The 14,290-nt window shown below is 37.9% G+C and overlaps 2 protein-coding genes across 2 annotated transcripts; both read right to left on the bottom strand.

Annotated features, from left to right (window-relative positions):
• Window positions 1-574: 574 nt before the first annotated feature.
• LOC149040275 (uncharacterized) lies at window positions 575-6,527 on the bottom strand. Its single transcript, XM_089181542.1, has 6 exons — window positions 6,376-6,527; window positions 6,161-6,230; window positions 5,650-5,729; window positions 3,937-4,023; window positions 3,204-3,267; window positions 575-2,086 (listed from the first exon to the last, which is right to left on the bottom strand). The coding sequence occupies exons 1-6, from the start codon at window positions 6,525-6,527 to the stop codon at window positions 2,012-2,014; spliced, it is 528 nt and encodes a 175-aa protein (XP_089037668.1). The 3' UTR covers window positions 575-2,011.
• Window positions 6,528-6,531: 4 nt separating this feature from the next.
• LOC149040274 (tubulin monoglutamylase TTLL4-like) lies at window positions 6,532-12,840 on the bottom strand. The gene is made up of 12 exons (XM_089183029.1): window positions 12,721-12,840; window positions 11,671-11,799; window positions 11,414-11,539; window positions 10,821-10,919; window positions 10,258-10,305; window positions 9,505-9,591; window positions 8,859-8,972; window positions 8,617-8,686; window positions 7,925-7,957; window positions 7,250-7,321; window positions 6,962-7,039; window positions 6,532-6,636 (listed from the first exon to the last, which is right to left on the bottom strand). The coding sequence occupies exons 3-12, from the start codon at window positions 11,524-11,526 to the stop codon at window positions 6,547-6,549; spliced, it is 804 nt and encodes a 267-aa protein (XP_089039155.1). The 5' UTR covers window positions 11,527-11,539; window positions 11,671-11,799; window positions 12,721-12,840; the 3' UTR covers window positions 6,532-6,546.
• Window positions 12,841-14,290: the final 1,450 nt, after the last annotated feature.

Genomic DNA, 14,290 nt, shown 5'->3' with positions numbered 1-14,290 from the left:
AATTTGTTTCGCCGCACACGGAGACTTTGACAACTTAACAAAAAGGAAAAAAACAGCAGGATTTAAGATCACCGCAATAACGAAATTTATTATGGTAATTAACTACCACTTTATTTCAAATTTGTTGAAATCACGAGATTCAGTCGTTGGATACAAAATGTCTCTCATTTTCCTGCAATTTAATCGATTTCTTTAAACAAGTCTTAAAATTTGATTGGTTATTGTATTTTTAGTAGAGCGGTCTCATTGGTTGGGATAAAGATGCGATTTATCCGGTTACGGAGATTCGATCAGATTGCAACGATCACAGGTGATTTTTAAAGAAATGTAATGAAGGATTTTATTCCCCGAAATACCATAGTACAGTTAATACCATCGGTTCACTCAGTAAAGGTGGCGACATTTTTACGCAGTCACGCAGAAAATTTAAAAACCAGATAATTTGTTTGATCAACTGAGTTGATAATGTAAATTGGCTGCTGAAAAGAGTTTTAAAAAGTTTACGGCGTTAGTCCTTCGTAAGAACGTCAGTTGATAGAACCAAATCATCTTGTAATACCCCATCGACACAGCATCACCATTACCCCTTTTATTCATGTGTCATTTTAATATCAGGCATGTAGTACTGGGCGGACTGTCTATCATGTAGTGGCTTTTAAGGAAAGTTCGAGTTTTCGATCGCAAGTTACTAACTTACGATCGAAACTCACAATTTGAGATCGCAACTCCGCTATAATTCAAGATCCCAACATATAACGCTCTATTACTCAAAACGGGATCAACACTGAATCCGAGCGGAAAAACGACCTTCACTTTATCCGTTTAAAGGCAAGTACGTATGAGTCGGCTTAAGCTCGCTCATAATACACTTTTGTGCTTGCTTGGATGGTACGAAAACCTTTATTTTCCTTGTACTGGTTCTAGTTCTTCAACCATGTTTGAAATATTTTTGTCGAGAATATACCAGTTCAGCCTCTTCCGTGAAACGTCACAAGTTTATGTTAACAACATGCACAAGATTAATTCTCTTTACACTATTTTACTTTTGTTTTTCAATTTCTTTCCTTTTTTCATTCGAAGGTTTGGCAGGTAAACCATTTTGGAGACTTGAGTGTTAAGCTTATTCATTTTTGTTCCTCGATGGACACATTTCGGAATCTCTGTGTCGAAATTTCTCCCCTGCACACATCATAGTTCAACGAACGATTCTTCACAATCGTTTTTACTTGTTAAAATAATTGTGTTATATTATGTGTTTCACGATGAAATGCAGCGTTTTTAATTCGTTATCAATTCCTTTGTAGTTAAATCAATTAGCTTTTTCTGTGGAAATTGTTTTTCCATTTAGTACATAAATACGTAGAAAAACTTGCAACAGATAGAACATGGTAAAAAGTTGTGTCAATCATGGAAATTGGATTTACAAGCTTAAGAAGTATTTACTGTTATATACATCTGTTCAATATCATGAAGAAAATTCGGTGTTTGGAAATTATGCATAAGAAAATAATTATTTATAAGGTATTATCATCTCAACAATACCTTTCTTTCGTTATTGCAGTTCTCTAAAGCTTTGGCTATAAACATTTCTGCTCCAAATCTGCAAACAGAACTTCGATAGAGTGATGATTTTTTTAAACATTATATTCACGTTTACTCTAACTCCACACGGGTTAAATGTCTCATGAAAATTACGTCTATTCTCACTTTTCGCTCTTTGTATACTTAAAATATGAATATGTGCATTTATATTACAAGAACGCTTGCAGTTCGAAATGAATCAATTAAACGCTCAAGCATATCTATCTGAGCTTAAATTGAGTCTGTTCAGATGAATCAACAGTTCATGAAGAACTCGCTTCTGTGGGCACGTCTCAATCGTGCAATGCGCATGTCGGCTCTGGATGCACTCTTCACCCTCCCCTCCGATACACACTGGCTGTGGATTAATACTAGGGAGAGAGGGTATGGTAGTTGTTGTCACAGTAAGCGGCCCTCTATCCTGCACTAGTCAGATGTTCGATTTCATCCGAGCTCTCAGCATCTGCCGGGTTCGTTCAGAGGATGTGGCCGAGCTGGAAGACATCTGATGAAAAAAAAGAATAAGTTGAAAATCAAGCATAACATTTTCATGATATGTTAGGCTACGAATGTTAGGCTATGCAAGGTCTGCATATGCAAGGTCTGCGGTCTTCATAAAAACACATACACACAACCCACAATTCCTCCAGTCGCTCTGATGAAGGGCTAATTCTCGAAACGTTATCTTCGAACTCTTCACGGTGGCTAATTTACGTTATCAATTCAATTGATAATACTAAATTACCCTATGCAAGGTTTGACTGGTCTCCAGTCTTCCTCGTGGCGCTGGTGGCCATCACAGAAACCCATGGGCGGAGGTGTGATGATTAAGTCGAGTAGAAAAGAGGAAAATGCCTTCTACCCTCCTTGCTCCAGTGGGGTTTATCATTACCTATTAATCGTTTTTAAATCTCACCGAGCTAATATTTGGCAGTCTTCATAAAAATAAGTTTTGCATCATGATATCACAAAACATTGGAATGAAAGCTACAGGGCAGCGCGTTAGCGTGGCTGTGTTCATAACGAAAAAAATTGTAATTTGTTATGCCCCTGTGTTCATAAAATAGCTCTGTAACCCTCACAGAGGCTTGACCGTTGGTTCGTTTGCTTTACGGCTTGTGTAAGCGGTAAACTAACTGAATGTGTGGCTAACTGAGTGTCTTTACGGTGCGAATGAATTCTTCGAAGTTTTAAACAGTGCTGTTCGTACTAACAAATAGAGAACCGTACAACAAATCGCTTTAACTGCTTCACGCTCTTTGATCTGAGGTAAGGTCAGTCGGCGCGAAGAGTCCCTAAGAATCTTGCACCTTCGGTTAGAGTTTTCTAGGTTAGAGCGATTTTGTAGAGTTGAATGGCTGACCTGGAAATCAAACACGATGTTTGAAGAGGATGAAAAACTACGAGGACGGAGCCAAACTAAGGACGATTGAGTTAAACAAGTTTAACGTAGGAGATAAACATAAATACAAAGTAGAAATCAAGTGTATGTCATTCAGTTGTAGCAAGACAAACGTATCGTGAGGAGGAGCTCAAAAAACTGAAATGACTTCCCATGGAATAGGTGGGGTATTCAGTAAAAAGAGATTGCACTTTCTACAAGAAGTTTGAGAAAAACCCACCTTGGATGTGTGCGATTTTGTTGACTTCTTCTTTATTTTAGGCAGAAGCACCGGAGCCGAAGCACTGGAAGGAAAAAGACGGATAATGGTTCTTGAGATAATACTATTTAGTGCTGGCTGTGACAAAATATCAGAAAGCTACTTTTGAAACCACTGTAGTATATGTGGCCTAGAATGAAGTTCTAAGATCTCCTGGGTTGGTGGAAGTTTGAGCAGTAGGTCTGATGGTCACCCTGGGCCTTAATGGCCATCGTGGCCACCGTCGTTTCAGTTAAGAAACCGGTTTCGCTTTACATAAGTATCTTTGTCACTTTAAAACTGAACTTGGAATCACTGTTGGTATCTGAGCAAATACGCTCCTAACCCTCCCCTAACCCAACGACTGTCAACTGATAACAGGTTAGGGTAAGTGTTGGGGTAAAATGATCCAAAAACTTCATAAGTGCATTTGTGTTTATGAGAACATGTAACTGTATAGCAAAGTGCTACTTTCTATTAAGATCACCTTTGCACACCTAAAACTAAACTACAGTTTTCAAGATTGTCACCTGGGCCGATGAAGAAATTAATTTATCGAAATTCATTGATTGTCAGTTGTGAATTAACGATTAATTTACAGGAACATGGGAAGAAATAGCTAAAATAGGTGTAGAGTGAACTAGAGAGATTAGAGTTTTGATGTAGAAATGAAAGAAAAAGATGAAGGCAAAAAGTGAAAGTTAATATATATTACCCTGATTCATTAGAGCTTTCAGAATTTTCTTTATTCTTACGTCTACAAGAAGGAGCTGACTTACATCGTGGAGTTGTCCGAAGTTTTCTATTTGATAAAGAGAGGAGAAAAGAGGACAACAAAAAGAAAAGACAGAGTTAGAGTACCAAAGATGGAAGGGTAAGAGAGGACGAAAAAGGAAAAACACCAGGACGGTCGTCTTTTTCCGGGTATCGGCCGGCAGAAAAAGAGGAAAGTAAAGAAAGAGAAGTCGAGATTAGTAATAAAGTACAGTAGAGGAAAAATCGCCAAACTAGAATGAGGATCCAAAATTTAAGGAGTAGGAAAAGGTTCAGAAAGAAGAACAAAGTTTCGTTTGTCACTGTCACATTTTGCCATGCGGACACTTCTCTTCTGAGGATAAGTGAAAAACGACAGACTCCTTGTAGTTTAACTACAAGGAGATGTTTAGAAACAAATCCCTTTCCTGAGCCTGGATATGACCCTGTTCATGACTTTCCTCTGTAACAATCTGTCGATACAACGCGTGCAACTTAACCGTATTGAATCATGATAGTTCCTTTTCTTCACATTCAGCTCTTCAATAATCTGAAATGTGCGATCAGAATCTCACCCCTCGTCGCAAAGATGCGTACAGGTAATGTGAAATTAGTGATGAATTTTCAAAACCATTGTCCCAAGAAAGACCAGGAGAAAAAAGAATACCTTTTGCCCTTAAATGATGTAACGGCTGATTTTCTCCGCGGAGAATTTTTCAAGATGGAAGCTGTGCTATTCCTAAAAAGGTGAAAAGCAAGAAATGGAAAAAGGGGAGAGAAATAATTGCATGGGAGAAAAGAACCGGACTAAGACTGAACTTTGAAGACTTTCACGCAACCAAATTTGGATATATTCATATGGGACATGTTTAGGAACATGAAAAATTGCTGACATAATACCTTTTGACAGTCTTAGTTGAAGAAGGAGAGGAAAGCCTACTAACAGTGAGGAAGGAAAAATAAAGTCAAAACAATCAGTGATGATCTCAATTCGAAACAGCGCGAGCAGTACAATCAACTAACAGAGCTTAAAGCGAGAAATGAATCCTTCTGATTACCAATGGATCTGTTGTAGCTTTTAAAGTAGGTGTGCGGACTACAGAGTAAATACATAGCAAATACGAACTTGTAAAAAATTTTAAAGTGTAATAAAGAAAGAAGCTTAACATTTCAAACAAACTCAAATATCTGAGCACGAAAACCAGGAAGTAGAGTGGCAAGAGAGCTTCTAGAAAAAAGCTTAAACAAGCTTAGAATGAGTTTCTGAGGAACAAGGATGAACAACAAAGGAAGTAGTGTAGGTATTGTACAGAGCACGGAGGAGAATAATCAGAACCCATCGTAGAAAAAGGACTAAAGTCAACATAAAAGAAACTGCGCCAATCCCAAAAAACCATGCAGCACCTTTCCAGCATGTACCTAATAGAAGAGTTTGAGTTGCTCCACTCCTTTATTCTCGAAGCTGGTGCTGAGAAGCGTCTGAGAGAAAGAAGAAACGCTCAAGAACATGTAGAACACTGAGAATGGACGGAGAGTGACATGGTGTTCCAGATTGACGGCAACCTATAAATTGACTTTAAATAAATGTTATCATCAGGAATATCGAAACAAACAAACAGCGATATGCAGTTTTTGTCAATCGACATTAAGTCAGAATTTAATTTTTTACACCGACCTTGATTTGATGAGTCCGTGGTCCAAACTGAGAGCTGGAGCGGAAGAGGACCTGTACGTTATACCTTGGGGGCAATTCCACTGTGAGGAAAAGGCGTCTCTCAGTCAATTAATCGATAAAGCCTTAAATCTTGTGATCGAGCTATCAATCGATTACTCAATCAATCAATCAATCAGCCAGTCAGTTCTTCAGTCTATAAGTCACTTGATAAGACCATTCATTCGATGGATCCGATTCAATCAATTCATTCAGTCGGTCGGTCTGTCAGTCAGTCAGCAGGCCAGCTAACCAGTTACACAGCTGGTCAGTCAGTCAGTCAGTCAGTCAGTCAGTCAGTCAGTCGTCAGTCCGTCGGTCAATCAGTCAGCCGTCAGTCGGTCAGTCAATCAGTTAGTCGTCAATCAGTCAGTCAGTAATCCAAATAGAATTTCGAACTATTTTCAAAATCTTTAAAGGAATGATTACTTTCTTTGCGAAAACAAATAAATCAATTAATAAAATTAAGCCTTACTTGATGTGTTGGATCCGAGGTTGCCCCAATATGAAGTTTCTTTTCACCAAGTGCTTGGAGAACAGCGACTCTTGTGTAAGAAAAAAGCCCAATTTAAATAAACATTTACAGTGTAGAATCATAAGAAACATAACAAGAAAAAACTTGAGACCATAAGGGCAACAAAAAGACGCATAATTTTAAAGAGTGACACGGACTACACTTGTTCAGCTCACGTTTGGGGAACGCACGACTCCCGGTGTAGTGGTCTGGTCTTAAACTGGCCCCCATTTAAACCAGCTCTGTGCTGCACTGAGCCAGCCAGTCTAAATATCGCAAATACATACATAGACTGCAAATAACGTAGTTTACTTTTCCGAATATACATTACGGTGACCTAGCTTTTTCTACCTAAATTTAAACTTACCCAGGACTGTGCTCCGCCCTTCTCTCATGTATTTTCTTGTCCATTCGTCCAACAAAATGTTGTAATATCTCTATAAGGAAATTGGCAGAAAAAAATTCGATCAAGGATGGAGGGAAGAGAAAGTCATTTTAAAAGAGAGCAAAATTGCTGGAGTCCGTCGCACCATTCGGGAAAAAAAAACAGTGATTGAAAGAAAATGGTTGGAGCACCGCTCGGACCTCTGAGAGTGGCACACACTATAAGTAGTAGCTACTACAGAAATCCGCGCGGCGCGCTAAAATCTTCCTTTTTTTCTCTGATTTCTTTTGGTCGCGCGACGGACTTCGGCAACAAGCAGGGACTGCCCGTAGTTTAATGAGGCAGTAATAACTGTTTGTGCGTAAAACTATCCTCACCTGAGACTCAAAGAATCTTAAATACTTGTTGGACGACATGGATGGAAAAACTCTCTGAAAGCATCCTCTTCGACTATTCTGTGAGGAAAAATAAAAACGCTCGAGCTATGCTACATTACGGCAAGTTTCACTTTCTCGAATGCATGGCAGTCTCTTATGATGGATGAAATGAATTCACCTTTCTATTTCACACACACATAATAAGCAATAAACTTTGTAAATTTTGCTTTTCACTACGAAGAGAAATCGAAACAAAGATTTGTTCAAAAATTCGAATGTATAGTGTACCTCATCTTCTGTCTCCATAAGCATTCTAATGTCGTCTGGTGTCAAGATGTCAAGGATTGACTGTTTCGTGCGCTAAAAGACATGAATGAAAGAGAAGTGGACTGATAACAAGTTTGTATTATTAAAATTTCTTACCAATAAATTCAAAATTCGAGTAATCCAAAGTAAGTGACGAACGCAGCTGGGGATTGCACTGGATTACACTGATGTTTCTTAAGCTCCAACAGCCTATGTGATTGTTTTAGAAAACTCGATACTCTCTTGAATAACGAGATGCTGATGTTCACTAACACAAATCCCAACTACTCGGTCCCTTTTGCCTTTCCGCGCTCGAAGCATTTTCCTTGATTTCACCGTAAATTGTCTTATTAGTTCATTGCGACATTTTCTTTTTTTTTTTAATTTCTTTTTTTTGACTGGCTGTGTGGTAACCTCCGTTTGGGTTTTTAACGCAATTTATCCTAATGCATCCTAGAAAAGCCAGTAAAAGGGTCAAGTGTCTGTTGTTCAATGATGCAGACTTTAAGCGCTCTCTGCGGCGTAATTTCGAGTTCATGAAACATGTTGTGTAACTGTCAGCAAGATATTTCAATAATAAAGGCATTGTGAGATTTCTAGATGCAATCATTTAAAAGAAAGGAATTTGAAGGGAAGCGTTGTAAAATGCGTTCCTACCTCGTCTAGATGACGTTGAACATAAAACGCATGCTGAAACACAAGAAAAATAACGTCCAACACTTAAACAAATTAAGACGACACACAAAAGAACAGTTTGACTTGGTTCGAAGTCAATTCCTTGTTAAATTGTCGCAAATAATGGAATGTATCTATAGCCAGTACTTTTTAACATCATTTGTACGTTCTAATAATCCGTAAGGCAGGCTCATAAGTAAAATGATTAAACTATATGTTGGGGTCAGTGCAGGAGAAGTATTAAGTCAGCAGCAATCTCCGATACAAAAGCACTCAATAGAGCATGTCTAACTATTTCACTTCTTGAAACATAAATCTAGACTATTACCATACTACAGAATTTTTTTACTTTAGTCGTTACATCCACTGGAGGTAATTGACCTAAATGTATTTGTTGTTTTCAGAAATTGTAATCGTTATGACTGATTGGTAACAGGACCTCTTGTCGTCCAATTCTGTCTGTAATCATACTCTTGATTGACAAATTGGACTCCCGCTTTGCGGTCGTCCAATTTTGTTAAACTCTCGTATGATTACCGACCGAATTGGACTCCACTCGGTCCTATTACCATTATATATATGACGTTGTCACAGTAAATTAAGACTGGCAAACAACATAAAAACATGTTGTTCTAAATATCTGTAGGTATTTGCCATCCATAACATATATTCACCTTTCCTCTCTCATCTGAAGAAAGACCCGTCACAGCTTTATCTTGAACAAACTGGTTCATGTTACTAGTGCTGAAACCAAACAGGAATTTCACGTTCATAATACATTATACTCATATGTGCGCTGCACAATGCAACCATATTGAAAAATTACATGTTGGCGGAGTCACGTGCCTCACTATTCATCATTTGCAAATAGCTCGTAATTTCAATTTCTCTCTGATATTCCAATAGTTAGACTGACCTTGAAGTTGAGGTTGTGATCAGGTTTTCTGGGATGCAAAACCCTGCCAGGTTTAACAAGTCTTTTATCATCTGTCCCTTGATGTTACGGTCCAGTTGAGAGGTGGAGTGAAGACTGAGGAGGAAGTTGACGAAGTTTACTCGATTAACGAACGCGCATTTTTCTGCGCATCTCAATACGCACCTAATTGTACATCTTACTGCGCATCCTATTGCACACCCTTTTACACAACTTGCTGCGCATCTTATTGCACTTCAGACAAAGAGTAAACAAAACGAATTCTCGTAAATGTCCCGCAATAAATCAATTAACACAAGATGTGCATTAAAAAGCATTTTGAAAAATAAGTTAAAAATCATCCTCGTTTTCGATGAGAAAAATTATAAATGGCAGCCTTTTTGTCCCTTACTATGTTCCAATGTCTGGCGGACCATGGAAAAAAATTTTTTTGCATGCGAAAACAATTATTTGAATGGGTTCACAAGAACACCATAGAACTACAATCCCTTAAGAATGAAAATTTTTGAGTTGGATACATATCCCTCGTGAGGTCAGTATTTCAATCTCTTGAGTATGTGAATTTCGGTTGAATACTGGTATCTCTCGCGTGGTCAATATTTCTGAACATGACAAATGCGTGAATTACCTTGGAGATATATTCACTTCTAGTAGCCACGGTTTAAGGGTCTCATCCAACATGACATCAAATCCAAAAAGCTCATGACAGCAAGATCTAGACAACGTTGTAGATGGTAGAAAAGATATTACAGTTAGTAATACTGACTGAGTTAGATTTTCCAGCGGGGAAAAAAAACGGATTTTGTAACTTACCGTACGGACCATGAAAACGAGTTTAGAAAGATATTAACGAAGTACATTAAAAAAAATACGCGCTTCTGATTAGCTGAAAACGAGCGCATTCTCATGTAACACGAGTGCAAAGTTGTAGCACAAGTGCAAGTTACAAATGGCGCGCGCACGCTTTCAAATTTCGTTTGTCTCGACTTTCTGCAGTGTTTTTTCAAGTACATTACTAACCAAGTAATTATACAATTTTTCTTTTTCATAACTTTTTCTTTTTGGTGTAATAAGCACTTGCAAATTTTTCAAAGATTACAAATAGCACTTGCCTTATGAGCTCATGCAATTCTGTTGTCTTTGAAAAATTTACTCGTGCTTATGAGCACCAAATTACACTCGAAATCAGGCTAATATTTATACTTGTTACATCTCTGGGTTCAAATAGTGCGCGAAGATATCAATTCAAACAAAATTTTGAATTGAGGAGGGCATACAGCCATAAACAGCCCGGTAAATAGACCAATCATAGCGTACGTACTATAACTAAACTCTGTTCAAAATGCACAAATGTTTTTCAAGACCAACTGCAGTCTCTTACCTTTTTCTCACATTCTGTTTCACCATGGTGTTTACCGCTGAGTCAGACCTGAAACATTCACATCAAGAAGTTCAATTTCACTAAATTTTCTTGTGCATGTTAAGATTTAAAGAAACGGCGAAAATGGTCAAAATGTAGAAATCAATAAAAATAGACCTTCAGATTCTTTGACAAGCACAGTGTAATGACAGGGTTCAAGTTTTCAGCAAAATGCGACAAAAAATGTATCTATAGTGATAATTTACATGCGTTCATTATTATCTACAAAGTTTTCAAAGTTATCATCTCCGTACGTAATAAGACATTTGCTGCTCAAAAAACGTTAAAATTGATGAGTAACGTGTCGGTATCTTGTTTTTACCGCTACGCCTTCTTCGCAGGAAATTATTCTATAATGCTGGCGGCTTCTGCCTTTTACGGCCAAACTAACGCAAGTCCAAACTAGTTGAGTTACTAAAGAAACTTCAACATATGGACTATTGTGCAGCTGTACTTGTCAAGATGGATTTTACTAACTTTCCAGTGAGTATTACTTTACAACAACAGCACTTTCTGTTACTTACGCTATGATGGCTTTGACAGCCAAATCCTTTATTGTCTCCCAAACATGGACATGGTTGATGTTCATGCGTTTCATGTAACCCCAAAGAGCTTTCAAACTCCTACAAACAGAAGCGTCACGTTTAATTAGCAAAATGGAATGTTTATTTTTCAGCTTATCTATGAGAAAGGTTGCAATCAAATTAAATACAAATGTACTCCAAATGTAAACGTACCATAACTTGGAAGTACTGACGGTAAGAATAATTTTTCTTGACGACGGCGTCGGAATATCGTCCGCACTGAGCTTGCTCTACCCCTACACATTTCTTTGCAAAGCTGAACAAATTAATTGTTTACACCTTAAAATTAGTATCTACGTTCTCCACACTGTTCTCTTTACATTTCCTGTGGTACTAACGAATATACAAGTTGTTTGTCAATCAAGAGCTTTTTAAATTGGTGATCATTTCCGTTATTCTCATGATCTTCACATTTGATTCAGGGCTGATACTGTGAGGAGAAATTAGAAGCCAATTACTGTTAGGGTTTAGGGGTTTAAGCTTATTACAGTAAGTACATGTACAAGTCAATGAACAACACTACTGTATCCTACCATTTGTGTCCCTGACAAACAGTTTCATCTGAATTCGCTTGGTAAGCTCCTTCATTCTTTTTATTGATGCTGTAATTTGTCAGATGCATGAACTTGTTGCTTAAACTTTTCATGGATGATGAGTACCTTGAAAACAAAATGGAGATGGAAATCTTAGGAGGTGTACAGTGTAGCGCTGGACAAATAAACCTTCACAACTATTTAACCATGCACACATCTATTTATTGAATGTTATGCTTGAGTCTTTGAAAACTTACTTGCATGTTGCAAATCTCACAAGCCCATCTTCAAAGACATAAATCCTAAGTGGATCGTATGAAGTGACGTAGACATAGATTCGAAGATCAAACTTGCTTCCATTGATGAGAAACGGTTTTGCAAGGTACCTAAAAATCACAACAACGATGATATTAATCAAATTGTTACAATTTCTTCAAATATGATTGGTGCATTAGCTGCTTAATTCTTCACTTAATATTCGGTACAGTTGTAATCGGATAATTGGCTGTAATCAGACACCTGCAATCTGACAGTTGAAACAGCCAACCATACTTACTCCTTTCAGTCAAATCCACCAATCACAGAATTGATCACAATAACCATAACAACAACCACTTATCCTCCAAAAGTTTAGGAATTTACCACTTAAACCTTGTCTCTCCAGCACATATTTGTCCGAATGTATTTGTTGTTTTCAGAAATTATAACTGTTATGATTAATTGGTAACAGGACTTTGAGTCATCCGATTCTGTCTGTAACCATACTTGTGAGTGGCAAATCGGACTCACACTTTGCGGTCCTCTGATTTTGTAAATCACTTGTATGATTACAGACTGCATTGGATGACACAAAGTCCTACTACCATTATTAATGACTAGTCTTCTTACAAACATGCTTAGTGCTCACTCAGTCATCAGAGCTTAACCAATTATAGTCTATAACAACTATCGTGCACTGTGCAGCTAAAGTACAATTCAACAAGGAAGTACCACTGCAGAAGCAATGTGAGAATTACAGCCCTTGAATTTATTCTGGGGGGTCTGCTTCATCTTTATGGGGGAGGGGGTGGGAGGAAAGGCGGTCACAGTAGCCTCACTGCAGAGGTAACTGTCACCCATGAGTAATGAAACTCTGGACTTGAAATCTCCAAAGGTTGTGGCATCTCTGTACCATGTATACACAATGCACATGTACTAGAGCATTGTGGTTGCTATTGTTGAGTAACATCCCTACAATACTGAGTAGTACATATATGAGTTACATACTAGTTTTAATTAATAAACTCAGAGGGAGATATACAGCATACCTCTGAACAATAACAGGTCTCTTCCTTGGAATTTGATTCCACTTGTGAATGACACGGATTCCAATCCCTCTGGCTGAAGCAGGCTGTACATGAAAAAATCAGATTAACCTTTTAACTCTCTGAGGTGATTGACAAAGAACTTCTCCCTATGATATTCATACATTGTCCTGCAAATTAAACAGGTATTGAGAAATTCCAACTTATCAGGCAGAAGAATCTAACACTAAGTTTTCATAGCTGATATATGAGGAAATGTGTAGCAGCTAGAGAGGAGAATAAACGATCAGATCTTGGGAGTTAAAGAGTTAAAAAATCTAACGATACCATGCAAATCACAGACTTGCCAGTTAGTTGATTAAGTGCAGTCTTGACATGTTAGTCACCCTTCATACCTCCAAAAGGGTTATAACATATGCACATGAGGCTATAGTATGGATCCTTGTGATAAAGATCAGCTCAAGTTTGCGCAGTAGTGAAATGCCTTAAATTCAATGGCAGTCACAAAAAGGGGACCATTCAAACACAAAAAACCCTTAACAGGCAACAGCATGATGTTTTACTTGAAATTGTAGTTACTAGTAAGTGGCTTATTGCAGTTAGCGATACACCAAAGTGTCCTCTCTGTCTCAAAATTACAAAAACGGATGATGCTCGTCTTCCCTGTACTTCATGCAAGAAGGATTTTCATCTAATGAGTCTTGGTCCTGATTTTGACTCTTCGGGCCACTGTCATATGTGCAGCTCTAATAACAACATGTCACTCGATGATCTTAGTGAAGATGAGATTGATCTTCCTTTAAAACTTCAAGAAATTGTCAATAATCGTGGCTTGAAATTGATACATCAGAACATTTAAAGCCTACCATGGAAAATCAACCAACTACGCCTTCTGTTAAGCAAACTCAAGTCTAGTATTCACATCTTTGGGCTGACTGAAACTTGGTGAAAGCACTCAATTCCTGACAATGAATTATCAATTCCTGGTTATAAACAGTTTAGAAAGGACAGACAGGGGAAATGTGGAGGCGTAGCAATATGTTCGCAATGATGTTATGGTTGACAGAAGAGAAGATCTTGAAAGGCCCTACATAGAAGGCATTTGGCTTGAAGTTTCCCTTCCAAAATCGCGTAGTTTACTAACCAGTTGTTTATACTGACCTCCAAACTCATCTAACCACTATGATAAAGGTTTCTGTTCAAAAATGAATAACAGTCTGAACACTGCTGTCTCAAAGGGTCAAGAAGTGGTTTTACTTGGAGATTGGAACACCGACTTTGCGTCAAAACGCTCAACTATCACAGAATCTAACCAACTTAAATCTTTATTTAAATCGTTGCAGTTTACTCAAATCATCAAGGAGCCTACAAGAGTCACCGCGGAATCTAGAACTATGATTGATCTGATTGCTACAAACCATCCACAAAACATTAAAGACTCTGGGGTCGTCACCGGTACTAGCTTAAGCGATCATGAAATGTCTTTCTGTGTCAGAAAGATAAATTGGAAAAAAGCTCCATCACAACTTAAAACATTTCGAAATTATGCAAATTACGACCCAGATAAATTCCT

Source organism: Pocillopora damicornis, chromosome 9 (genome assembly GCF_964200805.1).
Source record: "Pocillopora damicornis chromosome 9, jaPocDami1.2, whole genome shotgun sequence".
Lineage (NCBI taxonomy): Eukaryota > Metazoa > Cnidaria > Anthozoa > Scleractinia > Pocilloporidae > Pocillopora > Pocillopora damicornis.
This window is presented reverse-complemented; position numbering and strand designations above follow the sequence as displayed.